A 26546-nucleotide genomic window follows, 5' to 3' on the forward strand; every position below is an offset into this window, starting at 1 on the left:
CAAAACATAACTTAGAAACATTTGGGGAGTTATATAACTAACTCTCAAGTGCACCAAGGAGACAGTCATTAGAGTCTTATCAATGAGCAAAGTTAAGAAAGGGGGGCGGGGTGTGGAGGGAAGGATTTATATAAGAAAGTGGGAAGAGGGAAGAGGGGGCAAAGGCACCAGTGCAGGAAGAGTGAATTTTGGTTTGTGATTAGCTGGAAGCTGTCCAAGAGAAAACCATTAAGTCATTAGAGAAAACAATTTCAGTTAATTGTGAATTTCCCAAAAAGTCTTGAGATTGAAGCTGTGCCAGACTGGACCGGCTGCCTGGCAACAGTGCCTGCCAGCGTCCTCCAGGCCCTCGACCTCAGGCAGGCCACGATCCTTCCATCTCCTCAGCAGAATTGCTGTGAGCTAGACCTTCACAGTCGCTGCAGGTTTGAACACAGCTTCCTGTTGCCATTTCAGTTTATAGGGTTTTCTAGCCTTAAGATTTCCCCTTTACAATTCTCCAGATATTATTTACTTTACTTCTGGCATATGAGTGGCAAAGAAATCTACAAATCATTTTTTTAAATGCTGTATTCTCTTTAAGTGCAAAGACTTTTCCAACATGTCACCTAGAACTCATTTCACCCACTGCTCTGTGTGGCCGGCAGTCTCTCATCTCTTTCTTCAGCAATGCTGAGGCAGATTCCCTTTCCAAGGGGAAGGGAAATCCATGGTGTGTTGCCTTTCCAATGACAAAAATGTTGGAAAGAGGGATGGCAAAGCTGTTGCCATTGGCATCTTTCACATGAACTATGTCAAAAGAAAAGAACCAGGATGCCTCTCACTGTTGGTGATCATGCCAATTCTTCCCAGGTTAGCACCTCCAGTCACCATACACAGGTTACCAGTGTCAAACTTGATGGAATCAATAATTCTGCCAGGCTCCAAATCCATCTGAATGGTGCCGTTCACCCTGAGGGGGGTGTACATTATGGTGTGAGCATCATGGGTTATGAGATCTTTGTGCCCACAAAGATCTCACTCACTTTGCACAACTTGTCCTTGCCCTCCTCAGGTGTAATGTGATGAATAGCAAAGTGGCCTTTCATTTCATAGGTCAGGCAGAAATTCTCTCCAGTCTTGTCAGTGCTGATGGCATCCATAAAACCAGCAGGGTAGGTTACATCGGTTTGGACCTTGCTATAGTGTTGGGGTCCAACTCCAGCAGGTCCAGGGGTTCCCAAAGGTGTGGACGGAGTCGGCGAAGAAGGAATGACACGGAGACAGCGTTCAGTTGATCAGCAGCCGAGCCAGGTTCTCTAGCCAGGTTCTAGTCAGGTTCTCTAGCCAGGTTCTCTCTCTATTCTCCTGTTACATCTGTATTTATACCATTTGATTTTAATCCTATACATTCTATTCCAAAGGTTAGGGCGTTTGTTATCTCTATTCCAAGGTCACTACTCTACTGTTCTGTTAAGCTACAAGGAAGTAACTGAAGGAGATTATCCTAAGTAAAGATTATGTAGCTTAAGCATGATTGTTCATAGTTAAGGTGATTAACTACCCGCCTGGCACTTAGTTAAGGGGTTTTACTGATTTATTCCCTTCCTTAGTCCTGTTAATCCCTAACTCCAGGGAAAAATCCCCACCTAGGGAAACAACCTTTCTTGGAGAGGTGACCTTGGTTAAAACATATAGCGCTAAGAAGGGGAGCAAACATATGAAGAACAGTATGCCATATACTCCAGGTCCCTTGAAACATATGTTGTGCAGATGTTTCTTCCCTGCAGCGACTGTGTCAAGCAGCAAGGATGGACCGGCTTCCGGCACTATCGATCTTAATAAACTGCTGCATGCAGATCTTTACTTCATCATCTGTTAGAGCAGACTTAGGTCTGTCCCTTAAGAAAATGATGAGAGGGAGACATTCTCCCAGCTCGCGGGGACTGGTATATGGCCGAGGAGCAAATACATCGGTCAGTTTATCCAGCATCCAATGCTTTGGAGCTGCTACACACTTTAGATGCTTCTTGGAACCAGGAGCCATGGCTGCGCTAAGAAAGAAAGAGCTCTACAAACCATTTGATTTTCCCCTTTGCATTCCACCTAAATCATTATAGGGTGTGTATTTTTTCAATGCCCAGAGAAAATAATTTTACCATGATCTGTATCAGCCATTTTTTCCTATTTATCTGTGTATCTATCTATCTAGACAGAAAGAAACACAGTAAACCACTTTAATCTACTAGTCTACTAGTAGATTCACATTTTTCTGTGTTTCAACAAAATAGTCTTGCATTTTAATTCGTTTTCTGTTCCAATAGCTTTGTTCTCTTCCTTGGGTAAACTAATTATTTATATGTGAGATCTCCAATGCAGGAGGCATCTTGTAATGGGGTGACCCGCAGACATGACCACCAGGGACTCATATCAAAATTTAGGAGCCTTTATTAAGCTGGCCAGCGACTACAGTTACAGCACCCTGCCGAAGCAGAGGCTGAACTGCAGTGCTGACTACAGGAGTTACATCTTATTATTAAATTCTGTGGAGGCCCAGAGAAAAATGTGTCTTTCAAATTCTGGGCCCCCAATATGGAGGAAACGCTCTTTATTTTTACTTTTTCCAGTCCTTTGTCTCCAAAATTTGGAATGAGACTACCAGGCCTTCTGAGAAAGAAGGCCTGTGTGCTGGGAAGGGGCCATGAGACCATATCTCAAGGCCTGGCCTGGTGTCAGTAGAGTCTGTGGTGATATCTCCTGTTTCATACCTGAAATTGGTAATTTGTGTCTTCTCCCCCCCCCCCATTTTTATTAGAGGCTTATCAATTTTATTTATATTTTCAAAGTACCAGCTCTTTGTGTTACTGATTTTCTCTATTATTTTTCTGTTTTCAATTTCATTGATTTATACCCTTGTTTTATATTTTCTTCCTTTCTGCTTTGTTTTGGGTTTATTTTGCTCTTCTTTTTCTTTTTGGTTTGATACGTGTCCATTTTTCCTAATGTATGCATCTTGTGCTATAAATTTCCCTCTCAGCACTGCTTACCTATGTCCCACAAATTTGGATATGTTCTAATAATTACCATTCCATTCAGTGCATTTTTTTCATTTCCTTTGGGATTTCCTCTTTAACTCATGAATTAGTTAAAAGTGTGTTGTTTAATTTCCAAATGTTTGGAGACTTTCCCATTATCTTTCTGCTATTTATCTCCAGTTGATTCCACTGTGGTCAGAGAACAAACACATTGTATAATTTCAGTTGTTTTGAATTTGTTGAGGTTTGTTTTATGTTCATGGCGAACCTATGACACGCGTGTCAGAGGTGACACACAAACTCATTTTTTTGGTTGATTTTTCTTTGTTAAATGGCATTTAAATATATAAAATAAATATCAAAAATATAAGTCTTTGTTTTACTATGGTTGCAAATATAAAAAAATTTCTATATGTGACATGGCACCAGAGTTAAGTTAGGGTTTTTCAAAATAGTGACACGCCGAGCTCAAAAGGTTCGCCATCACTGGTCTAGGATATGACCTATCTTGGACTATGTTCTATGGGTATTCTGTTGTTGTTGGGTGGAGTGTTTTATACATGTCAATTAGATACAATTGATTAATGGTGTTGTTCAGTTCTATATCCTCGATGATTTTCTGTCAAGTTTTACTAATTATTGAGAGAGAGAAAGAGAGAGAGAGAAAGAGATATCAAATTTTCTACCTACAATTGTGGCTTTATCCTTTCAGTTCTATGAGTTTTTGCTTTACATATTTTGCAGTTCTTTTGTTTTGTGCTTACACATTTAGAATTGCTATGCCTTCTTAGTGAATTGAGCCTTTCATCATTATATAATGTCCTTCTCTGTCTCAGGTAATTTTCTTTACTCTGAAGTCTATTTTATCTGAAGTTAATATAGCAGCTAAAATGGTGTATTTCCTTTAATTAATGTTTGCCTGGTATCTTTTTCCATCCTTTAACTTTCAACCTGCTTATATTTTTATATTTAAAGTGAGCTTCTTGAAGGCAGCATATAGCTGAATTATGTTTCTTAATTGACATCTTTGTCTTTTAATTGGGGTATTTAGAATATTTACATTTAATGTAATTATTGATATATTAGGGTCTTCTTTTATATTTTGTTTTCTGTTTGTTCTCTCTGTTTTTCAGTTCTCTGTTTTCTTTTTTATGCCTTCCTATAGGTCACTTGAACATTTTTTACAATTTTATTTTGATTTATCTATAGAATTTTTAATGGTTTTTTAAAATTTCTTTTTGGTTATTCTAGGTATTACATAACTTATCACAGTCTTCTGATGTCATTTTATTAGTTTCAGTGAAGTATAGAAACCTTACCTCCCTTTATGTCATTTTACCCTCCTCCATTTATAATATTATTCTATTAAACATTTTCTCCTCATACATTTATAACCACACTGTTGCAGTTTTTGCTTCAACCATCAAAGATAATTTAGATTCAAGAGAAGGAAAGCCTATGTGTTCGCCCTGGTCAGGGAGATCAGTTAGTTAGAGCGTCGTCCCCATACGCCAAGGTTGCACGTTTTATCCCTGTACAGGGCACATACAAGAAACATCAATGAATGCATAAGTGGAACAAGTCTCTCTCTCTCTCTCTCTCTCTCTCTCTCTCTCTCTCATCAATAAATTTTAAAATGTCTATTGTGTTACTTATAGCTTTGCTTCCTGTGTCCTTCCTTCCTTCCTGATATTCCAAGATTCTTTCTTTTATTGTTTCCTTTCTGTGTAGAGAACTTTATCTAGCCATTCTTTTAGGCTAAGTATCCTAGCAACAAAGTCTTCCTTCCTTCTTCATTCCTGAAGTATATCTTCATTGGATAAGGATTCTGGGTACAGTTTCCTTCAGTACCTGAAGAAAGCTGTGCCACTTCTTTCTGTCCTTCCGGATTCTGATGAGAAATCCACTGTCATTCAAATAGTTTTTCCCCTGTAAGTAAGGTATGATTTTTTTTCTGATTGTTTTCTTCAAATTTTTCTTAGTCTTTAATTTTCAGAAGTTTAATGATGATGTGTCTTAGTTTGGATTTCAGTGGTTTTGTTTTCTTCTTCTTGGTTTTTGTCTTTCCAAATGTGGAAAGTTTTCAATTATCATTTCTTCAGGTATTTTTTCAGCCTCATCCTCTTTCTCCTCTCTTTCTGGGACTCCGATGATACAAATGTTACCGTATTTTTCCGTGTATAAGACTCCGCATGTATAAGACGCCCCCCGCCCCCACACACACTTTTCCAACCCAAAATTAAGACATCAGTATTTTAAACATAAAACAGAACGTATTTTTATTTAGTAATTACCACAGGTAATGTTTACATACCAGTACTATGATATGCAGCATATCACTTTATTCAGCCTCTGTTGCATCACTGCTCTCCTCTTCATCACTATTAGTTCCAGACATATCAATTTCTTCAACTTCTATTGTATCACTGCTGTCTTCCGTGTCACTGTCTATATATGTGAGATCATCCTCATAAACTGGTAGCATTTTCTGAGCTAACTTTGTGTTCTCAGGGCCAACCCTTCTCTCCTCATGAAATTGAAGCACTATTTTGCCTTTCCTGTAAAATCAACAATGTTCATTTCGCTTGCAAACATTCTTGCCTGACACTGAATAAGCTTGGTTGACACACATAAGCCACTCTGGCGCTGCTCCATAATCCAAGTCTTGAGCCTCTGCTCCAAGTTTGCCCATTTTGCTGGTTTTCCTCTTAAGGCCTTCTTCTTTTTTGGCATCTTAAGGAGTTGTTCTTCCTGTTTTCTCTGCTGTCTGATCCTACATTCAGTGGGAGGAGGTCCACGTGGTCTCTCTACAGCTCTATTTCCATGCTCTTTTGCATAGCTGATTACATTCAGTTTGAATTTTGCAGAGTAAGACAATCGCTTACCAGTATTTAGTATCTTTTTATTTTTTGACATCTTTATGGGCTCAGAACACTCCAGTCCCTGTTGCATCTGTGCACTCTCCACCTCCAATTACGGCGTCAGCTGATGTCAGTAACAATAAGGCTCATGATTGGAGGAAGCCTGTTTGACAAGGTATGGGCAGCTACGCACCTGAACGGCACCTTCCTCGGCTGACTTCCATGTATAAGAGGCCCCTCGATTTTCAGTCTAATGATTTTATAAAGAAAATAGTGTCTTATACATGGGAAAATATGGTAAATCTCCCTGTTGTAGTTCTACAGACCCCTTAGTCTCTGTTCATTTTTGTTTTCAGTCTATTTTCTCTTTTGCTGTTCAGTTTGGGCAATTTCTATTTTTCTACCAGTTCACGGGTTCTTTTCTTTCCCCCTTCTATTTTGCTACTGAGCTTTTCATTTCAGTAATTGTATTTTTTCAATTCTAAAATTACCGTTTTATATCTTCTTTATATTTTCTATGCCTTTGCTAAAACTATTTTTTCATTTATTCCAAATATGTTCATAATTGCTCGTTGAAGCATATCTATCATGGATGCTCTAAAATATTTGTCAGATAACTTAACATTTCTGGCATCTTGTCGTTTGCATGTATTGATTGTCTTTTTTCATTGAGTCTGAGATCTGCCCAGATCTTGGTATCACAAGTTATTTTTTATTGAATCCTGGACATCTTGGGTGTTAGGAGGTTCTGGATCTTATTTATATCTCTGGTTAAGTTCTCTTTCTCTGGCACCACTCCAGCAGGGGGCTGGGGTGGGGGGATTGCCTTGGAACTGCCAGGTGGAGGTTAAAGTTCAGGTTTCCTGACTGAGGGGCTCTTCATTACTGCTGAGTGGGAGTGGGAATTCTGGCTTTACTGTAGGCCTCCATGGATACTTTCCTGAGTGGGAGGGGTAGAAGTGCCTTGCTGTAGTTCCCAGCATGGTCTCCACGGACACCATGGGGTGGGGGTAGCCTCTTGATCTCTGGGTGCTGGCAAAAATCCTACTGTTCACATCTGACAGCACTCCAGTGAGGAGGGCAAAGGGGATGGTGCCATTTTATTGCTGTGTGGGGTGGAAGTCAGGTTCTCCCCTCTGACCTCTGACTCTGCAGGCAGGGGTTGGGGCCCCTTACTGCGTGGAATGCAGGGAAGTCCTAACTCCCTACTTGACCATCTCTGACATCATCTTGGTTGTGACTCCTCATTACAACCAGGTGAGGGTGACAGTCTAGGTTCCTACCTGGCCTTTGTGGTGTGATGGAGATGGTGTTTGGCTGTGGCAGAGCAGTTACTGTCTGTGTTCTGTCATGCTACCCTGCACCTTTGACTAATAGACAAAGGCTTTTGTTGGGGTGGTGTTATTTTTGGTTTGTGTCCATTGGTATTTCTGGGTTCCTGGCTTATTCAAGATCCAAGTCTGGAAATTTGAGGCATAAAAACACACCCAAGAACCTTACCACTTTGTTGTTCCTTGGAACCCAAGGTCCCTAGCTGCTCTGCCTTCTTCTCTCCAACTTTCAGAGTCTCCTAATGCTTGTTTGATATATAATGTCCAGTGTGTTTAGCTGTGTTTAGTGGGAGGCATAGGGAAATGCATGTTTTCTCCATCTTCCCAGAAGCCATGATTTTCTTCTTATACATACCAATGAATGACCCAGCAGGCTCTGAAGCAAACCTTCCTATGTGTTGTAGTTAAACAACTCTTGTTGATCTTAAAATAACATGAATCCAGTTCTCTTTAATATTATAATATTTTTTTACAAACCATCAAATTCTCCTACATCTGCCCAATGAAAATTGTAAGTCTGAGATCTATTTCACTTTTTAAATTAGAATTACCAACTAATGTGCGAGATTATATAAGTACAAGGACCTTTAATAACAAACATAAACTGGGTATTCTTAAACTTAACCTTAAACATGAAGAGACTAGTTTGTCATCTCAAGCCAGCTGAAGTTACTGGGTTGACAGCTCAGGCAGGTGCAGGTGGCTTAGACATGGCACTGGGACAAGCCTGCAGAGCTGCAGGTGCCAAGGCGGTCCAGCCCACGGCAAGGACAGGTGCCCTGGGCTATCGGGTCACTATGGCCACAGGGTACTGTAGGTCCATCCTTTCAGATAGGACTGTTTGCAACCCATGTTCCTGCTATGAAAGTAAATCTCATACTCTTTCAATCATACTCCCTGTTTCAGATAAAATTCTACAGCACACACCTAGCATTCTTCTCCAGCTGACTGATTCATCTAATTTATTGAATTCCTGACCTCTGAGCCTGGCTATTGGCCACAGTGAACAGGCAATTCTAGTGCCATTCTAAAGGTGGAAAATCTTAACTTTTGTGGCGTTTAGTAGCAGTCAAGCTAGATCTGGATTTGAGTGAGTTCCCAACCTTGGGAAGACCTCAGGTTATTCTCCTACAATAAGGGAAGGGTTACACTCTGCATCTGAAGTGGCTGCTATGAAGCTTAAATACATGCAGGTTATATGGATGGCAAGCTCTACATAACCAGTAGTTTTCTTTGTTTTCACAAGCCTTTATTCCGTGCCACTGATTTGTTTTTAGTGTCATTGGCTCTAGTTTTTGCTGCTTCTATGATGAACATGATTGCCTCTTTACATCGTCCCGGGGCTCTCACAGTTCTTTCATCGCAATCTGTTGGTTTACCCGTTGTGACAGAGAAATCAGGCTTTCTTTTATTTCCTTGGGAATGTGAAGCAGTTAACTGAAATTTTCCTCTTCTCCCTACGCCCAAGAGAATCTTCCAACGCACTCTCATCCTCTATCTTTTTTCTGCTGTGCTTTTCTTTATTTGTTGCTGTGGAATTCTGCATATCCTGTGTGCTTTTTTGTTCTGTTCCCCCCCCCCCCCCCCGCCTGAATGAGGACCACCCTATCTTCACCTGCTATTTGTCCCCACATAGTGTGGGTAGATGCATTCTGGTCCTTCCTCATCTATTTAGGCACCCCAGTGTGGAGGTCTTCTGTACAGCTTCTGAGTTACCTGAAGAGGCTGTGGTAGAAACAGAGTTCATGGGCAGCCTTCCTCTGAGAACTTCGCTTCTTTTTTTTTTTTTTTTTTTTTTTTTAGGAGAGAGTGGAAGGAAGGTTGGAGGAGGAGAAAAACATAGATGTGAAAGAGACACATCCACATATACCCCAACCGGGCCACGGATTGAACCTGCAACCCAGGTAACTACCCTTGACCAGGAATCAAACCTGCAACCCTTTGGTGCTCAGGCCGACACTCTAACCGCTGAGAAACACCGGCCAAGGATGGAGAACTTTGTTTCTGAATGTGTTGAATTCCTCTCGTGGACCAGCTCCAAGGAGGTGGAGACACGGCTTGTTTCCTGGGTTTTAGGTTTGCCCCTCCACTTTGAGGACAGACAGTGACTTTGTTGAGAAAAGTGGGCCTTTGTTTTCGAGTCAGCATGCATATTTCTCCCAGGTTGTATCTGGTCCACAGCTGCTAACTGGGCTTGCCTCTGAGGCTCACACCTCTCAATCAGGAAGGCCTGGTTGTTAACGCCATTGTATAAACACTCTCTCAGGGCTGCTCCCACTTTGATTAAGCCAGCATGGAGTGTGGGTGGGGCTGGCAGAGTCAGAACCAACTGGGTGGCCCATGTCCTCCTGCTGCCCTCTCATCCTCTGCCCCCTGTCCCCAGGGGCTGGATGCCTCTCCAGGATGCAGGCGTGGGGCAGGAGACCTGTCAAGCCTTCAGAATCAGCTCTCACCGTCATGCCTCCCCACCCAGAGGCTTATGACTTGACTCCCTGAGTTCTCTTTGCACTTGGTCTTGTCTTTAGTCTAGGTCCTTTTTATTCTTGGGAAAAAAAACTATTGGAAAGATAGTGTTTGTAAATGTGATATAATACCACCATCATTTTTAGAAATACTCTGGGAAAAGCTGCGAGGGGGCAAAATGTATCGTAATTTTTCTCCTTTTTTTCTGTTTCCAGCCTCTTGTCCCACCTGGCCTTTTGAGTCTACTCTTCCCTGACCTCGCCCACATAGCCTACCTCAGAGCCCACTCAGGCTGTCCTACCCCTGAGGGTCCTAGGCCTGGAACTTAAATGCTGGAAGCTCAGGGCCCTCCTTGGCTCTAAGCTTCTGAATTCAGGATGGTCAAGGGGATTACAGTTCAGCACCTTTCAGAAAACAGTAGGATGGATTTCAACCTTGGTCTCCCAGGTTATTATAGCCCCTTGTCCCATGGCAAGAATACAAGCCCTCTTTAAGATGGGTGCCAGAGTTTTTTTCTGGATGTAGTAGGTAGTATAATTTGATGGCTTGCAAATCACCATGTGAGTGGCTACCCTGCCTGTCACCCACAAGGCTGGGACAGCTTGTAAGTGGTTTGGACCTCTGCAGGTTCTATCAATGAGGAAGGGAAGTAATGCACAAAAGGTAGAGAAATATTTGGTGCCCACTTAAATGCCCCAATCAAAAGATATAAGGTAGCTGAATCAGATAAGAAAACAAGATGCATTTATGCACATACTGTCTAAAAGAAATTCACCTCAAAATGAAAGATACACACAGACTACAAGTAAAGGGATGGAAAAGGACATTTCATGCAAATGGAAAGGGAATAAAAGCTGGGATAGCAATACTTACCTGTATATCTGAAAGAATAGGCTTTATAACAAAGGCCATAGTAAAAGACGAAGGAGGACACTACATAACGATAAAGGGAGCAATCTAACACGAGGATATAACACTTGTAAACATTTATGCACCCAACATACGAGCACCTAAATTTGTAAAGCAAATCTTGATGGACATAAAAGGGGAGATTGACAGCAGTACAGTCATAGTAGGGGATTTTAACACCTAATTGACATCAATGGACAGATCTTCCAGACAGAAAATCAACAAGGAAACAGCAGCCTTAAATGACACACTAGATCAGATGAATTTAACTGATATCTTCAGAGCATTTCACACCTAAGTAGAGAATATATATTCTTTTCACATGCACATGGAAAATTTTCTAGGAGACACCACATGTTAGAACACAAAACAAGTCTCAATAAATTTAAGAAGATTGAAATCATACCAAGCATCTTCTCTGACCATAATGGCATGAAACTAGAAATTAATCACAAAAAAAGGACACAAACACATGGAGGCTAAATAACATACTACTAAACAATGAATGGGTTAACAATGAGATCAAGGAAGAAATCAAAAGGTACCTTGAAACAAATGAAGATGAACACACAACAAACCAAAATCTATAGCTCACAGCTTAAATAATGCTACGGGGAAACTCATAACAATACAGGCGTACCTCAACCAACAAGAAATGTCTCACACAATCTAACTTTATACCTAAAGGAACTAGGAAAAGAACAATAAACAAAGCCCAAAGTGAGTAAAAGGAAGGAAATAATAAAGATTAAAGCAGAAATAAACAACATAGAGTCTTTAAATAAACAACACAAAAGATCAATGAAAGCAAGAGTTGGTTCTTTGAAAAGATAAACAAGGTTGACAAACCATTAACCAGACTCATCAAGAAACAAAGAGAGATGACCCAAATAAGTAAAATCAGAAATGAAAGAGGAAAAGTAACAACTGACACCAAAGAAATACAAAAGATTATAAGAAAACATTACAAACAACTACATGTCAACAAATTGGACAATCTGGAAGAGATGGATAAATTCCTAGAAACATACAATCTTCCAAAATGAATCTGAAAGAATCAGAAAATCTGAATAGATAGGTTGCAAGTAATGAAATTGAAGCAGTGATAATAATAAAAAAAATTCCCAACAAACAAAAGTCCTGAATCAGATGGCTTCACAGGTGAATTTTATCAAACATTCAAAGAAGAACTAACACCTATCCTTCTCAAACTCTTTCATAACATTCAAGAGGAGGGAAGACTCTCAAGCTCATTTTATGAGGCCAGCATTATCCTAATTCTAAAACCAGATAAAGACACTACAAAGAAAGAACATTATAGGCCAATATCCCTGATAAACATAGATGCAAAAATCCTCAACAAAATATTAGCCAACAGGATCCAGCAATACATTAAAAAGATCATACACCATGATCAAGTGGGATTTATTCCTGGGATGCAAGGTTGGTACAATATCTACAAATCAATAAACATGATACATTGCATAAGCAAAATTAAAAACAACAATACATGATCATTACAATAGATGCAGAAAAAGCATTTGATAAAACCCAGCACCCATTTATGATAACAAACAAACAAACAAACACACACACACAACACAACTCTTGGCAAAGTGGGAATAGAGGGAGCATATATCAATATAATAAAGGCCACATATGACAAACCCACAGTAAACATCATACTCAAAGGGGAAAAACTACAAGCATGTTCCTTAAGATTGGGAACAAGACAGGGATGTCTGTTTTCACCACTCTTATTCAACATAGTACTGGAAGTGCTAGCCACAGCAATCAGACAAGAAGGAGAAAAAAAAAGCATCCAGATTGAAAGGGAAAAAGGAAAACTGTCATTATTTGTAGATGACATGAGACTGTATATAGAAAAACCTGAAGATTCCACCAAAAACTTACTAGAACTGATAAATGAATTCGGTAAAGTAGGAGGATATAAAGTAAATATCCAGAAATTGGTTGCATTTTTAATCGCCAATAATTAACTATCAGAAAGGGAAATTAAGAAAACAATCCTATTCACATTTGCTTCAAAAAGAATAAAATACCTAGGAATAAATTTAACCAAGGATGTAAAAACCTGTACTTAGAAAATTATAAGACACTGAAGAACGAAATTGAAGAAGCATATACTGTGTTCATGGATAGGAAGAATTAACATCATTAAAATGTCCATACAGCCCAAAGCAATCTATAGATTCAACGCAATTCTTATCAAGATACCAATGGTGTATTTCACAGAACTAGAACAAATATTCCAGAAATTAATACGGAACCATAAAAGTCCCTGAATAGTCCCAGCAATCTTGAGAAAGAAGAACAAAGTTGTAGGAATCATGCTACCTGATATCAAACTATACTACAAGGTCCTAGTAATAAAAAACATCATAGTACCGGCATAAAAAGAGACATATAGATCAATGGAACAGAATACAGAGCCTAGAAATAAACTCACACCTTTATAGTCAAATGATATTTGACAAAGGAGGCAAAAACATACAATGGAGTAAAGGTTGTCTATTCAATAAATGGTGTTGGGAACTTGGACAGATATGTGCGAAAAAATGAAACTCGACCACCTTCTTACACTGCACACAAGAATAAATTAAAAATGGATTAAAGACTTAAATGTTAGACTTGAAACCATAGCAACCATAGAAGAAACCAAAAACAGTAAAATCTGGGACATTTCTCGTAACAACATTTTTTCAGATCTATCTCCTAGGGCCAGGGAAAAAAACAAACAAATGGGGAGATAAATGGTGATGGATGGAGACTTGGGGTGGTGAACACACAATACAGTGCACAGATGATGTGGAATTGCACCTGAAACCTGTGTAATTTTGTTAACCAGTCTCACCCCAATAATTCAATAACAAGGAATAAAAAAAGAAGAGAAATATTTCTGATGCCCAGACACTTCCCTTCTCTTTGTTACTCTGTTACTTCCCTAGGGAGGGAAACAAGGAACCGGAAAATCTGGTACCCGCAAGGCCTATATAGGTGCCACTCAGAAGTGTTGGCTGGATTTAGAACACAGTGTGCGCTCCGGGGCAAAAAAAAAAAAAATGACAAGCCCTCCGCTATTTGTGCAATGCCTCCCCCGGGCCGCGCAGTGGCGCTGCGCCTCCGTCGAGGCTTTTGTCGGGCGCGAAGGGGCGCGCAGACTTCTGGGGATCCTCCGACCGTCGGCGGCGCACTGGGCGGCTGCGGTGAGGGCTGCGGTGAGTGTGGCGGGCGGGCCTGGGGCGGGTGCCCTCCATCGCGCCGGCCCGCGCTCTCCGGCTCCCTGGCTCCGGGCTGGGGAGGGCCGACCGCGCCCCCCAAGAGGCTCGAGGCGGCCCGGCCCGAGCCCTAGAGCCGGTGAGCCTGGGGCGACCGTGCGCAGGTTGGGCACAAAGGCCCCGCAACATCGGGCTCGGGTGCGGGGGCGGCGTGCGCCAGCGGGGGCGGGGCCCCTCGGTGCAGAGCTGCTGTTGTGCCGGGAGGTCTGGGCACGCTCCTTCCCCGCCTCGGAGCCTGCTTCTCTCTGGTCGGAGAAGAGACCTGCACACGATGCCTCGAGTCCCTTGCAGCGCCGACACTGCGGGGTTGGCGTGGCTCGGCTCTGTGCCCTGATCCTGCCCCTGGCCGTCTGCCCCGCAGGCTCTCCCACCCTTCACCCTGGCCCTCCTTTGCTTGGATGGCGTCTTCCTCTCCCCGACGGAGAATGACTTCGTGCAGCGCGTCCAGGAAGAGCTGGACCGCTTCCTGCTGCAGAAGCAGCTGTCCAAGTAAGAGTGTTGGAGGGGCCCGCCCTGCTGCCAGGAAGGACAGGGTGCACCCCGCCCCCCTGCCCCTTCCCCAGTGGTGCCTCCAGGGTCGCGGGCCTGCAGTCGTCTTTGACCTTGGCCTTTAGGCTTCCCGATCTGCACTCTGGCCTCTCCCAGATACGTTTTTCGTCTGTAATTCTGAGCGTTACCTGGAGACTGAAGGGGCCCAGCACAGGAATGGGGCCCGGACAGTAACTCCTGTGAGAACCGCTGTGCGCAGGCCCTTTGCAGTCAGCTGGAGACTCAAAGGGGCAGAGGGAGCCTGGTGTTAGGCCACCTTTAGACTGGGAGCGCACCTGGGGGGTCAGGCCTCAGAGGCTGCGCCTGGCGCCCTGCTCAGACTCCTCTGCCCCTTCCCAGGGTCCTTCTCTTCCCCCCACTCTCCAGTCGCCTTCGGTACCTGATCCACAGGACGGCAGAGAATTTTGATCTTTTGAGCAGCTTCTCTGTTGGGGAAGGCTGGAAGAGGAGGACGGTCATCTGTCACCTGGACATCAGGTGTGTATCCTGCTGCCTTCGAGGGCCCTTGGTAGTTCCTTGTGGGTGTGGGCAGGTGAGTGATCTGATCAGCCTCTGGGAGGAGGGAGTGCAAGGCGGGTGGGCGGGAGGTGGGGCCCGGCTTGTCAGGAAATTGGGGCAAAGAGCCCCCAGGCTGCTGCCTCTATCCCCAGCCTCAGTTGCTTAAAGTCAGCGGTGCTTGTTTCAGTAGTGGGATAGATGTGCATTGTTTGTGGAGTTCATTTAGCAAATTCAGCGATACTTGTTGGGCCAAAACAGAGAGAGAGAGAGAACGCAGTTTAAGCAATGAGGGGGTCTGCGCATGACTCAGAGCGGGTGCCCCAGAGGCCATTCAATGAATATGAGAAGCTCATCTGAGCCTTCACTCATTCCCGTTTCCAAGTGCATCTCTTAGGATCTTACAATGACCAGAAGCCCCGTGTTTGCTTTTTTTTTTTTTTTTTTGGTTGCCAAAACCCAGGATCGAACCATGTTTAATATTTTCCTAATACCACCAGGTATTTACCTGGTACATAATGGAAGGTTCAGCCGTCTCTAACGCAGTTTAAACACTGGAGGGAGAGCTTGGCTGCTTGGGGCTACGTCAGAGATAGTGCTCAGCCTCTGCTAGGGTGCCTTCCTAAGGTATTTTCAAGGGTTGTTTTGGCGGTGGGTTGTGCCTAATGCTGACTTGAGAGCCTCAGGCCTGAACGGCCGGTCGCTCCACTAGATCATTTTCCCTGGGGCCCAGACATGCTCTGATCACCTTCTGTTCCTGCTTCAGGTTACCCAGTTCAGATGGACTCTCTGGCCCCTGCCGCCCTCCTGCCTCCCACCCTAGCAAGTCCCGAGGTCCTTGGCCCACCTCAAACCAGGGACCGGCTGCTGGTCCCCGAGGGGCGCGGGCAGGCAGGGGACGGGGGCATCGAGGACGCAAGCCGGACCAGGCTTTGTACGTGCCTCGGGTACTGCGCAAGCCAGAAGAATGGGCGCCAACCCCTCCCCCGGGGCACAAGGTTGACGTTCCCGCTGGCAGACTCCTGGAAGAGCCTGGGGATGTCGGTGCTGGGGACCCCAGTGCCGCTCAGGAACCTCCTGTGTTGAAGACTCAGGCAACTGAGGACCTACAGGGCCCCGGCCCGCCCTGCGAGAATGAGCAGCTGCAGGACCCAGGGGGAACTGAGCCCTCGGGGCCTGGGAGCCACTCAGGGACCGGAGACCGCCTGGAGAAGGCCACACAGCCTTTGTCCGGTGCGCAGCTGGACTTGGAAGAGGGGAATGGGAGTGAGCCGGAGAAGAGTGTGGCAGCAGAGGAGGAAGAGGAGGAGGTGGAAGTTGAGGGGCCTGGCAGCTTCTCCGAGGAAGATTACAGTGAACTGCTGCAGGAGGTGATGAGCTCTTAAGCCCGGAAAAGGGAGGGCGGAAGTGAGGTGGGTGCAGTCCTGGGTGGCTGGGACCAAGGGTCATGGAGGGGCGGGCACGAGCTGGCTGAGAAGGGCCGTGTGTTGGGTGATAGGGGTCCCTGAGGGGACATGGAGGTAAAGCACGGGGCTTTGGCCCGGAGGAGTCAGGACTGACACCGTGGAGGGAGGAGGCTCATGGGTATGGGGTCAGGGGTGTGGATTTGGGTCCCGGCTCAACCACATAGGAGCTATTTGACTACGGGCAAGTCCTTTTGCTTTTGAGTCTCGGTTTCCTCATCTGAAAGGCAGGTGATAATACATCCTTCACTAGGTAGCAGATAGGATGTATGTGGGTGGGTTTGCTTTGTAAGGAACTGCAGATGTTGGTCATGAATTTTTTTCTTCCTTCTGAAGCTTTGTCTTACAAATCTTGTTTGCTTGGAACAGTGTCTCCCTGAGACTGGCTGTGGTGTTCAGATGGGAGGGCAGGTGTGTTTTATTGCTATTTTATAGGTGAAGGATGGAGACCAGAAAGACTTGCTTAATATCACGTCATTCAGGAGGGAAGGAAAGATCCTGGACTTGCCCAGCTCTGTCTCTACTGACTGCATCTTTGGGCAGAATAACTTAATTCCTTGACTTACAGTGTCCCCTTCTGTGAAGCAGATATATAGAATAGAGCTTTCAGGATTCCATGAAACATAATGTGTAGGTGCGAGTCACCCAGTGGGGACTCCATAAAAGCAAGTTCCCTCCCTCACTGCCAGCCCTTCTCCATCTTCCACTCCTGTGTGCTGCCTTTCCTAGGCTCCTGCCAGGTGTGGCTCCCACGGGCACCCACCCTTAACACTAACGCCCCTGCCCACCCAGAAGCCTGCAGGCCTCTGTGGGTTTGCAAGCAGTTGTGTGGAGCCCTGTGCCAGAGCTCCTGGCTAAACGGCCTGATCTCCCCCAGATAACGGACAACCTGACCCAGAAGGAGATTCAGGTGGAGAAGATCCATGTGGACACGTCCTCCTTCACAGAGGAGCTGCCGGGAGAGCAGGACTTTGCCCACGTGGTGGAGATCTATGACTTTGACTCGACACTCAAGACGGAGGACCTGCTGGCAGCATTTTCCGAGTTCCAGTGAGTACAGGCCAGGCTTCGGGGAGGCAGAGGAGGCGGGGCGCTCCCTCTAGAGAGGACCTAGCACACGCCTTTGTTGTTGGGCCCCTCTCCCGGTGCCCAGCCACCTAGAAAGAAAGGCAGAAAGCAGATGCCAGTGCTGTGGGCTCCATACTTCTGGGCAGTTCAGCCTACCGGCCGTGTGGGGGAAGAGGAGAGCGGTTTTTGGTTGTAGGTGTGTTCCAGAGGCCCTAGAGCTGGTCCTACTGGCACATGCAGCACCCTTGCAGGCCCACATGCCTGCCAGCCCCAGTGGGGCCCTCCTCCCCATGCAGGACGCAGGCAGCCCACCCCCCACCTCCTTGTTCCATATCCCAGCTACCCAGTCAGTCCGTCAACAGAATGAGGGTCATCTCCATGCAGGAACTGAGTCTGGGGAAGAATCAGGTGGAAATGGGAGCTGAAGGGATATACCCAGAGAAAAGACTTCTCCTGTTCCCCCAAATTCCTTAACTCCAACTCCAGTCTTCTTTTTTTGTTTTTAATGCTCATTTTCCTTGCTCCCGTCCCCCTTCTCTTTTCCTACGTATGCTTTCAAAAATCCCTTTCCTGCCCTAGCCAGTATGGCTCAGTGGATAGAGCATAGGCCCCCAAACTAAAGGGTCCTGGGTTCAATTCCAGTGAAAGGCACGACCTCAGTTGCAGGCTCCATCCCCAGCCCTGTTCAGAGCGCGTGCGGGAGGCAACCAATCGATGTGATTCTCACATGGGTGTTTCTCTGTCTCTCCCCCCCTTCCATTCTCTAAAAGTCAATGGAGCCCTACTCGGTTTTGCTGAATGGATAGAGCAGGTTTGGCTCAGTGGATAGAGCGTCAGCCTGCGGACCAAAGGGTCCCAGGTTCAATTCCGGTTAAGAGCACAAACCTTGGTTGTAGGCTCCTCCCCGGCCTGGAGGCAACCAATCGATGTGTTTCTCTCACATCAATGTTTCTATCTTTCCCTCTTATACTCTCCTTAAAAATCAGTGGAAAAATATCCTCGGCTGAGGATTAACAAAAGGAAATAAAATCAATGGAAAAAGTATTCTCAGGTGAGAATTAACAAAAATAAGTAAATGAATAAATAAAAATCCCTTTTCCCACGTGGCCAACCCGGGGCACCTGTGACTTCTTCAGCCAGCGTAGCCTTGGCCCGCAGAGGAGCGGGGCGGGAGCTGCTGTGTGGCCTCAGACTCGGGGCTGCTTGCCTGAGCACCGGGAGGAAAGTTGATGGGGAGCAGTAACACACACATGCGGATTTTAGGTCCTGTCCCTTGTCCCTGCCACACAACCCTTTTGTCTCCAGCCTCCGCCCCCACGCCCTTGGGGGCTGTGCCAGCGCCAGTAGGAGCCTCCATCCCCCTGGGTGTTGCGACTTTGAGCTCTCTCAGTCCTGGCTTCGCCAGACCCAGGAGTAGGGACCGTTGGTCAGGTGATTGGTCTTGCTGAAGCCAACCACATGGTCTTCAGAGGTCTGTTGCGAACGATTGTCTCCTTCCCCGAGGAGATGGAACTTGTCTTGGGCTCGTAGTGTCTGTGGATTGGAGGTGGGAGGGAACTTCCTGTAGCAGAAAGGGTTGTGCCGTTTGCTGTCATAGTCTCTCTGCCTCCTCTTCCCCGCCTCAGAGAGAAGGAGTTGAAGATTCAGTGGGTGGACGACACGCACGCGCTCGGCGTCTTCCCCTGCCTGGCCTCAGGTAGGCGGCTTCACGTGGGCTCCGCCCTTTCTCTGTCACTGAAAGGGAGGGGCCCTGGTCTCCCTGGTGTCGACCGCCCGGGTCCAGGTTGCAGCCCACTCCCAGCCCTGATGCAGGAGCCCAGGGAGCAGGTGGGCTCGGCCAGGCAGTCACAGCCTTTCCTATTCACGTTAGTGCCCTCCGTCCAGAGGCTCTGGGTGCAGGTGACACTGACCACATGTCACAGGCCAAGCCCTAGGTGCTTCCACGTGTTGAAAGTGCTGTTTTTTTTTAGGTCTAAAGCAGCGCAGGGCGGAGGGTGGAAGCTGGGCTCACAGGTTTTCCCTCTGAGCACCAGGCGGGGCCATGCAGGCATGTGGGTGGGCAGCTGGCACAGTGGCCTCCAGGCAGCCCTGTCCCTGGGCTTTGAACGGGCGCATGAAGTGGCTGCATTGGTTTTGGGTGGTATGTGTGCTCCTGGGCCCTGAGGGGGCCTTCCCAGGAAGAGGAGAGGATGGCTCCAGATGTTTTCTTTCCACAGCTGCTGAAGCCCTGACCAGGGAGTTCTCAGGGCTCAAGATCCGGCCCCTCACGCAGGGAAGCAAGCAGTCGAAGCTGAAAGCCTTGCAGAGGCCAAGTAAGGGAGCGGCTGTCCCGCGGGGCAGGCCGTGTGCGTCGGTCAGCCCCCCTTGTTCAGCTCTCTGCTTGAGGACCCCTGAGCTCAATGGCCAGTGGGGTGCTCCTCCCACACCCGGGTGCCGGGGACGCCCAGCAGGCGTCTGCCAGCTGCCCTGTTTGGGGCTTGCCCTCCCGCTCACACCTGCTCAGGGAGAAGCCGGGTCTTTTCCGCAAGTCCGTGGGAACCATGTTGAGCAGTGGGTAGAAGTCCGCCCTGCGTGTGATCCTGGCTTTGTCACTTATTTAAGTTGACCTTGAGTGAGCCACTTAATGTCTGTGAGTTGTTTTCTTTCTCTGTACAATAAGCAGATCATACAGAGTATGCTGGCGGCGTAGATACAAGAGCCTGGCAGACCCACCGGGAGAGGAGAGGCACACAAAAGGTGCCAAATAAGTGACGGCTCCTCCCCAGCCCCTTCTCTTTCCAGAAAGCATGATGGGGACTTGTAGAGGCCAGCAACACTGGCCCAGAAGAGGCCTGCCGACGCCCTCCACACTCTGGATCGTGTGGCCTTTGCCCCGTGCTTCTTGGGGACAGTAAATACCCTGTCTGTCCCAGAGCTCTCGGTGTCCCACCTTGACATGATTTCCCTCCCACATGGCCCTACAGAGCAGGGAGGTGTACTGTGGAGGTGGAGAAACGGGCGGGGCACAGAGAGGGGGCAGGATTAGGTCAGGACCCGGCAGCCCGAGGCGGGCTCCTCTCACTGCATCTGGCCAGGCTGCGGGCACACGGGTCCTAGAGGTTGGCTCAGATGGCCTCTGAGGCTGCTGTCACTGGGAGGGGAGGTGGTCATGGTCTTGAATTCGAGTCCCCACCCCACGGGGTTTCCTTTTAGAGCTCCTGCGTCTGGCGAAGGAGAGACCACAGACAAGTACAGCCGTGGCCCGGAGGCTGGTGGCCCGGGCCCTGGGGCTTCAGCACAACAAGAAAGAGCAGCCTGCTGTTGAGTCTCCTACCTCCCCGAGGCCCTGAGAGGCCCAGCCAGCCTGGACCAACACCCCGTGACAAGCTGGTACCTCAACACCACAAGCCTTTACAGAGCAGCCCTGTCCTCCCGTTGGAGCGTCACTGTGGGGCGTGGTGGGCTTCAATTTGGTCTACTTCCAGAAGTTGAGAAAAAATAAACACTTAAAGTTGTCATAATCTGCCCTGGCTGGTGTTGCTCAGTGGTTAGATCGTCAGCCTGCATGCCGAAGGGTCATGGGTTTGATTCCCGGTCAGCACCTACCTGGGTTGCAGGTTCCATCCCTGGCCTTGGCCAGGGAGCATGTGGGAGGCAACCAATTGATGTGTCTCTCTTTCCCTCTCCCTCCGTCCCTCCTTCCCTCCCACTCTCTCCATGGAAAAAATACCCTCAGGGTGAGAATTAAGAACAAAAATTCCATGATTGCTTCAAAATACGGTCTGCCGTGGGACACTAGAGGGCGCTGTTTGCCTCCCATTTTAGACCTGGGGACACTGAAGAAACTGGTCACTCACCAGACTGCCTGGAGGGGTTCCGCTGGGCCCGGAGGCATTTTTGCGAAGAACCTGCCCAGCTTGGGGAGGAGGTTGCACCGGTTGTGTGACCCCTGTGCGGTTTCCCCTCATGAGCTGGGTGCCCTAACCTGCTTTGGGGGGTGCAGAGAGGCTGTGGCTGTGGGAGTGCTGATGGCCCACCCTGGACCGGCCCCAATGTCTCCTGTCAGCACAGCTCCAAAGGGCTCCGTGCAGAAATAAACACGAACAAGGCCACGTGGTGAAATCTCAAGTGGCCACCGAGTTTGCCTCCCCCACAAGAGCAGCTGCACGGACAGGCCCCGGAGCACTGCTTTCTGGTTTGGACGGAGCCGTGTCGAGGCTAGATGTCCCTTCGGGCCTAACCACTGCTGTGCCCCTGACAAAAACCAGCAAAAAGCAAGAGCTCAGGAGAGGTGGTGACTTGTGTTTTTGTGACCTTAGGCAGCTCTCAAGGGGCAGGTATTGCTCCTTTGGGGGTGTATGGAGGGAACCCCCTGCAGCCACACCAGACCCCAGCTCTGCGGGAGTGGACCCGAGGGCACAAGGCTCCCGGCCGACTACACAGGCGCTCTGCTGCTCAGGGGCGGGGCCGCGGTCCAAATGAAACACAGGCGCACGTCGTCAATGTTTTATTCCAAGTTTCAAGTATGTGTAAGTGTCCGTGATGACACGGTGTTCCGCGAGTGTCCTCGTCACCCAGGACCCTGGTTATAGCACCGTTAGCAGTTACCCGCCGCCTCGCAAGGACAGAAACGGGAGCCACACAGGTGGGCGGGTTTTCCTTTGAGCTATATTTTCAAAGGCCTAGATCGCCAATATTAAATACCACTACTTTGTGTGTCAAAGTCCATGAAAATATAATAATGTCTTGAAAATAGGAAGCAGGGGGTGCGGGGAGAAGCACCAACTCTGAGCTCACCTCTCAGAAAACATGTGGCAGCTTATTTTATACATGGGTAGGACGGAGGGGGGAGAGGCAGTGTAGCTGGAAGAGAGCTCTACACATTCAAGTTGGCTGGAAACGACCTAAGAGGAGGAGAAGCGCATCAGCCTGACCCCTCAGGTTTAAGCTGGCGTCGCCAAAGTGGCACCTGAGGAGGAACTGGCCCCATGTTATCAGTGGTCAGCAGAGCAGGGTGGTTGGTGTCAGGCTTGGGGGGCGGTGGTTTGGATGGGACACGTTGATGACAACTGGGGGTCCCGGACAGGATGGCTGGTGCGCTGCTCCCACGGCCTGCGGACACTCCCTCCCGGAGGCCGCCGGGCTCTGCAGCAGCCCCAGCAAGTCAGGGGCACCCCGTCCTCCTGAGCGTGGCCGTGGCCGCAGGGTCCGGACGGCGGGCGGGCGGGCGGGCGGGCGGACGAGGGGAGGGTGGCGTCCATCAGTCAGAGCCCGCAGGCGGGAGCGGCCCGCAGCTGCCTTACCGCGGGGAGAGCTGGTTATTTATGAGTCCACTGAAGTGTTCAAACTTCTTTTCCGTCTCTTCACTGAAGGAACCACCTGAGGGGTGGGCATTGGAGAGACAGAGTTTAGCACATCAGACGCGCGGCCCTCGCCCTGGATGAAATGGTCAGCCGCCGGCCTGGGGGCCTGGAGCCACCGCCCTCCACCGGGGGGCCTGCCGGGCACCTCTGTGTGCACCACCGGGCAGCACCAGGTGCTCTGGGAGTGGAGCGAAGGGGTGAACGAACACCGTGGGCTCAGGCTGCCCTCACCACGAGCGAGGACCACCACTTGCTGCAGAGGAGAAGGCTCGGCCGCCCTCCCGTGCCCCAGGTTGTGTAATGCAAGGAAAGCTTTTCTGGCGACCAAGGCCACATTGGTTCACTAGTGTCTCGTTCCGGGCAAGAAAATGATACACAGAGCCACAGGCTGCTGCCGCCCACGTTTGAGGTCACATGCACGATGAGGTGTGGCCTCAGCTCCCGCCCCAAATAGCGGTGGGGTCTGTGCTGGCCGCTGGGTCTGTGCCGCCCCCTCGGCCAGGCTGGTGTGAAAGCCCAACCCGTAGCCAGGCCATTTGTGTGTCCCCTGTGTGGGAAGGGGAGGCTGGTGGCATCCCGAGCTCTGCACCCAAATTAAGGAGCTGCTCTGGCTCCTTGAGAAAGCAGGGACGCCCTTGCCTGTCCCACGGGGGACGGGGGTGGGGGGCCTGGCAGGCCCGGTGGGGGGGTCCCACCCGGGGGGCTCGTCCAGGGGCCTCACCTATGTGGCAGTTGTACATCCAGATGCGGTGGCCGTCGTAGCGGGTCCTGCACTTCATGATGTTGTTGGTGTAGTCAGACTCTGCCACCTCGTAGTTGGGGTTAATGACAACCTGGGGGAGAGGTGGTCGGACTGGCTGTCGAGTCCTACCTCAGCCACCCACCACCCAGCCAGGGCCCTGCCGAGGCCGGCGCTGCCTCCAGAGCCGGCGGCCTTGGGAGAGGGAGCGGGGCGGAGCTGCTCACGAGGAGCCAGCCCAGGACGGGCCAGAGCAGGCCAGGCAGGCTCTGGAGGAGGGAGAGGCCCATGACCTCAGTGTGGCTCGCACACAGCCTGCCTAAAGCAGCCTTCGGAAGGGGGCTCCCTCTCCCGCTGCCCTGGGAGGCCTGAGGTGGGGAGCGGCGGGAGTCGAGGCCTGGGGAGGGCACAGAACAGACTGTTGAGGAAGCGAAGGGGCAGGACGTGCTGAGACGGGAGGGGCCAGGACCGGCACCGAGGGAGGTGGGAGAAGGGCCGCCCTGCGCACTGGTGTCACTTGAAGTGTCCCTCCTGCTGTCTGGGCTTTGGTGTTGCTCCCAGTGGTTCCCAACCTTCCTAAAGCCACGACCCTTTAATACAGTTCCTCACGGTGTGGTGACCCCCAACCATAAAATTATTTTTGTTTCTACTTCATAACTGTAATTTTGCTACTGTTATGAATCGTAATGTAAATATCTGATATGCAGGATGTGTTTTCATTGTTCGCGACCCACAGGTTGAGAACCGCTGCAAGGCCGTCCCTGAGCCCTCCCTGCTTGGCCAGCCCAAGGGCCTGGGCTGTGGTGGAGACTGGACCCCCTTGCACCTCTTCTGTGGATCACCCCAGCTGAAGGGCATAGTCCAAAGGGCAGGAATAGGGAAGACCATCATGTAGAGAGGGTTTCTGTGAGGGACAGAAAGGGACAGGAAAGGGAGACGGGAGTGGGGGACCCAGAGGAGAAAGGGAGGGGGAGGGGAGAATAGACCAGAGCTGCCCCTGAGCCGTGGGTGAGCGGGGGCGGGGGGGGGGGGGGGGGGGGGGGGGACAAATGACAGGTTTTCCCTTGAGGGCCCTGCTGTGCCCAGCGGCTGAGGGGACAGTGCTGCCCTGGGTCTGTGGGGATGAGGGAGCAGCATCCTGCCAGTGAAGGAACAGTTTCTAGGTTTGGGGCCTAAAGATCCTTCCGCCCAGGAGGGCTTGGATGGCCCTTTAGCAGGCTGGCTAGGCCTCTCAGAAGTGCCGACCGCCTGGGGCCCCGCATCTGGCCCTCTTGTCAGACCTGCCCTAGGCCGTGTCCCACTTTGACACGGTCTTCTCTGCTAAGGCCGGTAAACGGAAACGTCCCGCTCTGGGAAGGCCTTACTTTTCTTTGATCTCTTTTCTACCCAACAACCTAGCTGTCCCCTGTGGCCTGCCCCCAGCCACACATGACTCATAGCACAAGGCAAACAAACCCCGCCCACTGAGGCCTTGCCCACAGATAGCTGCGCCCCCAGGGAGCCCACCCCACAGTGTAGCCACGAGGACAGCAGGTACCGCCCCGGCTCATCTCGGGGGCCACCGGGGTCAGCTTGACCCACTTGGGGTGGAGGTGGGGACTGAAATGTGTGGTCTCCACGATCCCATTGGATTCTCATTCTATGATTCCAAACCTGGAGAGGACCTGTGGGACGGGGCTTTAGTTTATTAGATAAAAGATCTGCTGTGAATCCAGGGACGGTGAGAAGGCAGCTAGAGCAAGGCCTCCAGGAACCTAGTCACCCATGCAGCACCTCAGCCTTGGCGCACAGCCCCTCTGCCTGGGGCCTGCTGCCCTCCGCCCCCGCCACATGCAGCCTTTCTGATGTCTGCATGGGGATCCACGTGGGGATGGGGAGGGCTGCACTACTGAAGCTTCGTGTCTACCCCAAGGGAAATATTCTTCTCCATTAATCAGAGGCATTGACTTGCCCACAGTGCACTAATTTGTGAGTTGTATAGTTCAGGAGAACGCAGACTATAGAGTAGGCGTGAGCTGGGTTTGCCTGGCTGTCAGATGAGTAACAGTGATGCCATCGCTGGTGATGACACCAGGCAGTGCCTGCCATCGGTCTCCGCTGGGCCAGTCATTACACAGAGGGCACCGTCAGGACAGAATGCACGATGGGACGCACGCACCCAGCAAAGTGACAGCAAACCTCCAAAGCAAGCCGCCCTCCACGGCGTACGTGCACAGACACAGAGGTTCCGTTTTTAAAACACAGAGCACTGCCCTTTGGCGGGGCCGCTCCAAGTCTGCGGTTTTGGGCTTGTGGGTGGAAAAGTGCTTGGCTGTCTGATTCCTAGCCTCTGAAATTGCCAGGGAGACTCTTGAAGTCCCTCTGTGGTTACTTCTCTGCAGGTGTTGGTTCATCCCAGGGCTGCCATTGGGTGGGGACTGTGGGCGGGGCCCTGGGCTGGCTGAGTGCCCCCTGGGGAAAGCTTTCAAGGCACAATGACACATTTCTTTGCCACCCATGGGGCAAGCTGGAAAGCAAGAAGGTGGGGAAATGAGAGGGTGTGAGGAAGCCTGTAAGGGCACAAGTGCACCTGCAAGCCAGGAGGGGAGACCCGGGGCGGGCTTGTCTCCCACTGGTCAGGGCCCTGGCTGGAGCATACAGCCACTTGCAGGAAGGTGGGGGGCCAAGCCTCCTTGGTTCCTCCCCAGGGCTGGCCTTTCCCTGAGACGGAGTACGTGGAAGCCCTGGCAAGTGCACAGTCACTGGACAGGTTGTCTCTAGTGCCAGACATGCTCCCGTTATAACAGCCTTTTTCTGTGACTGCTTTCAGCCTTGACAGCACAGACCACGGCAGGGTGAGGACGCCGGGAGAAGCCTGGGGTGGGGTTGAGGGCTGAGAGTGTAGCTCCAAGGGGAGCAAACAGGGCTGGTGGCCTTAGCACCTGTGGGACAGATTCCTGGCCTGAGGACCACGTCTGGCTGCAGATGCATTTTGATTTGAAAGCACCAGATGTTAAGTGAATTGAGTGCCAAC

General features: G+C 49.2%; 2 protein-coding genes and 1 pseudogene across 3 annotated transcripts in view; 1 reads left to right on the forward strand and 2 right to left on the reverse strand.

Annotated features, from left to right (window-relative positions):
- Positions 1 to 620: 620 nt before the first annotated feature.
- Positions 621 to 2028, reverse strand: LOC118659163 (annotated as a pseudogene).
- A 5888-nt stretch (positions 2029 to 7916) lies between these two features.
- On the forward strand, positions 7917 to 20952 carry R3HCC1 (R3H domain and coiled-coil containing 1). The gene is made up of 9 exons (XM_036314066.1): positions 7917 to 8019; positions 13823 to 13956; positions 14239 to 14366; positions 14766 to 14903; positions 15688 to 16291; positions 17262 to 17434; positions 19078 to 19148; positions 19669 to 19764; positions 20645 to 20952. Exons 1-9 carry the CDS (start codon positions 7917 to 7919, stop codon positions 20779 to 20781), a joined length of 1584 nt encoding a protein of 527 aa, XP_036169959.1. The 3' UTR covers positions 20782 to 20952.
- Positions 20953 to 21923: 971 nt separating this feature from the next.
- LOXL2 (lysyl oxidase like 2) overlaps positions 21924 to 26546 on the reverse strand; it is a 96909-nt gene continuing 92286 nt past the window's right edge. For both annotated transcript variants that reach the window (XM_036314240.1, XM_036314239.1), the window contains exons 13-14: positions 23516 to 23627; positions 21924 to 22810 (exon numbers count right to left, since the gene is read on the reverse strand). In XM_036314240.1, coding sequence (XP_036170133.1) covers positions 22731 to 22810; positions 23516 to 23627 — 192 coding nt within the window. In that variant the 3' untranslated portion in view covers positions 21924 to 22730. The remainder of the gene's footprint in view (positions 22811 to 23515; positions 23628 to 26546) is intronic.

Source organism: Myotis myotis, unplaced genomic scaffold (genome assembly GCF_014108235.1).
Source record: "Myotis myotis isolate mMyoMyo1 unplaced genomic scaffold, mMyoMyo1.p scaffold_m19_p_6, whole genome shotgun sequence".
Taxonomy (NCBI): domain Eukaryota; kingdom Metazoa; phylum Chordata; class Mammalia; order Chiroptera; family Vespertilionidae; genus Myotis; species Myotis myotis.